Source organism: Zingiber officinale, chromosome 6A (genome assembly GCF_018446385.1).
Source record: "Zingiber officinale cultivar Zhangliang chromosome 6A, Zo_v1.1, whole genome shotgun sequence".
Lineage (NCBI taxonomy): Eukaryota > Viridiplantae > Streptophyta > Magnoliopsida > Zingiberales > Zingiberaceae > Zingiber > Zingiber officinale.
The window spans coordinates 123884192-123886617 of NC_055997.1; the positions used below are offsets into that span (position 1 = coordinate 123884192).

At 45.1% G+C, this 2426-nt stretch overlaps 1 protein-coding gene across 1 annotated transcript; it reads right to left on the reverse strand.

Moving 5' to 3' along the window:
• Positions 1 to 275: 275 nt before the first annotated feature.
• On the reverse strand, positions 276 to 782 carry LOC121995267 (leucine-rich repeat extensin-like protein 3). Its single transcript, XM_042549049.1, has one exon. The coding sequence runs from the start codon at positions 780 to 782 to the stop codon at positions 276 to 278; it is 507 nt and encodes a 168-aa protein (XP_042404983.1).
• Positions 783 to 2426: the final 1644 nt, after the last annotated feature.

The window sequence follows — 2426 nt, forward strand, 5'->3', positions numbered from 1 at the left end:
TGACCATGGAAAGTACCGGCTCTTAAAGCCTCTTTGAACCTCGTCCAAGTGATGTTCTGCTCACCTATGATAGAACGCTGTGTATCCCACCAGATATCGGCGTCGTCCCATAAATAGAAAGCAGTCAGCTCTGCTTTCTCCCACTCAGAGCAAGCCATATAGAAGAAGGTCCGCTCCATAGTCTCTATCCAGGACTGAGCCACACTTAGATCGGTCTCTTTGCGGAATAGTGTGAATCAACTTTTCATCGACTCTGTCAAAGATGGGATCCGAGCTCATGCCCCAACTATATCAGTAAGGTGAGTAGGGACTACTATGGGAACTGGCGGAACCACTGGAGCTGGTACTACAGGTGGTACTACAGGTGGTACTGCTGGATAGGTTGGGGGAGGTATCCCCAGTACTGCTGCATAAGCTGGGGCAGGTGCCGCTGGTGGCACTGCTGGGTCAATATAGGTGGGCGCAGCTGGAGGTACGGTAGGTGTAACTGGTGTTGCTGGTGCGTGTGTCGAGTACACAGCAGCAGGTACTGCTGGAGGAGGTGTCGGATACACCATAGGCACGGCTGGAGGAGGTGCCGGATATGTCGTAGGCATGGCTGGAGGAGGTGTCGGATATGCCGCATGTGGCACCGCTGGTGGCACTGTGAATACTGTAGGAGTGGGTACGACGGGTACGGTCGGAGTAGGTACCTCTGAAACCATCGGAGTCTGATAGCCCGATGCACTCGCAGTACCATGTGGAGTATGTCCCTGACCGACAGGCTCGACCCCAGCAGACATCTCTGGCTACTCCGTCGCCAAGGATTCCAATGTCCTCTTGCATGGACATCCTACACCACGTCTCGGAGCGGGAACATGTGCATTTCGCCTCATATCTATTAAATTATATCCCAGATATTACTACAAGTATCAAAATTATAAAAATTAACATTTTACTTATTTGTCGTCTGGAGATATTCCGTAGTTGTCCAGTCCCCATTTATGACCTCGGAACTCCGAAACAAGAAATCGACAAAAATCTGTACAAATCCGAAAATACCTAGATTACTCGAATAACCTGGGCTCTAATACTAAATAAATTGGTATCAGATTAACTATAAAATCCAGAACATGAAAAGCATGCATCATAAACATACTCTGATACCAAATAAATTGGTATCAGATTAACTCGAAAATCTAGAACACGAAAAATAGGCATCGTAAACCTGCTTTGATACTAAATAATTGTCACGCCCCGGGGGAGTCCCTACCGAGGAAATTTTGACAGCATCTCCCATGTACCGGTGACAATCTGAAACATTACTACAAAACCCTCATGGCTACACAAACCTCGGCCAACACAACCAAAACAATAACAATAAAAATAACTAACAATCCACGTAGTTTATATTAACTCATCCTCTGGCTGGCACAACCACACAGTTTATTTAAATAAAACCTACTCCACTAATACTACGGAAAACATAAACCCACAACAAAAATCCAACGCAGCGAAAAATAAAGGCAGTAGACCAAAACTCAATAAAAATCCACGAGTACAGTTATACATCACATAGGTATAAAAATATACCAAGGAAACCAAAAGTCCAAAGGTAGAAAACCGTCGCGACTCAGAGTGGGGACTAGCGACTAGAATCTCCTAACAGTTTCAACCTGAAATGGTAATCATCAACGGGGTAAGTCCAACACTCAGCGAATACCAAGCTGACATGCATAATAAGAAATAACCAATATTAACAGTTATGCGTACAGTCTCCTGGAATAATAATGAAAAATGCCAAACTGAATGAAATGGGAGAAGTTGTACTCACTGGGACCTCCTATCAGGATAATAAAGTCGTCAGACTGAAAATATAATATCTCCTGTATGCATGTCAATCATATGCATCCATCAAATATGCAGCAAATAAAGTGCAGCAAACACAAACAATAAATGTAATCATGATATGATGCAAATGACATGTCTTGGTTACCCCTGACGCTAGTCAGCCATCTCACACACGATGGTGAGATCGAGTAGGTAGGGCTATGACAACTATGCAGTCTGCCATCACTGCTCCTGATGAGTGACCGAGTGGACAAGATGCTGTCGGAGTACACCTGTCCTCCTACCCTAAATCATAAGTGGGGGAGCTCAATGCTCTCATCTCCCTAAGACAATCCAGAGGAGGGATCTCTGTCATGCTACCACGCTGCAGTCACACTACCCATGAGCGGACCAGCGGAGCACTGACAGAGCAACCTGCTGCAACACACCCTGCCTGATAAAACCACTAACCTATAAGTGGTTGTGTGTGAAGATCCATGTAATTGGCAATGTGCTCAACAATAATGGAGTTGCTAATCGCTCAGCATGCAATCATGCGAGATGGTGCATGACACTAAGCATGAAAATCCTGACCATATCTACCTCTATAAAACATG

Excerpts from the sequence above, each read along its gene's own strand:
- LOC121995267 (XM_042549049.1), bottom strand. The coding sequence starts at position 782 with ATGTCTGCTGGGGTCGAGCCTGTCGGTCAGGGACATACTCCACATGGT.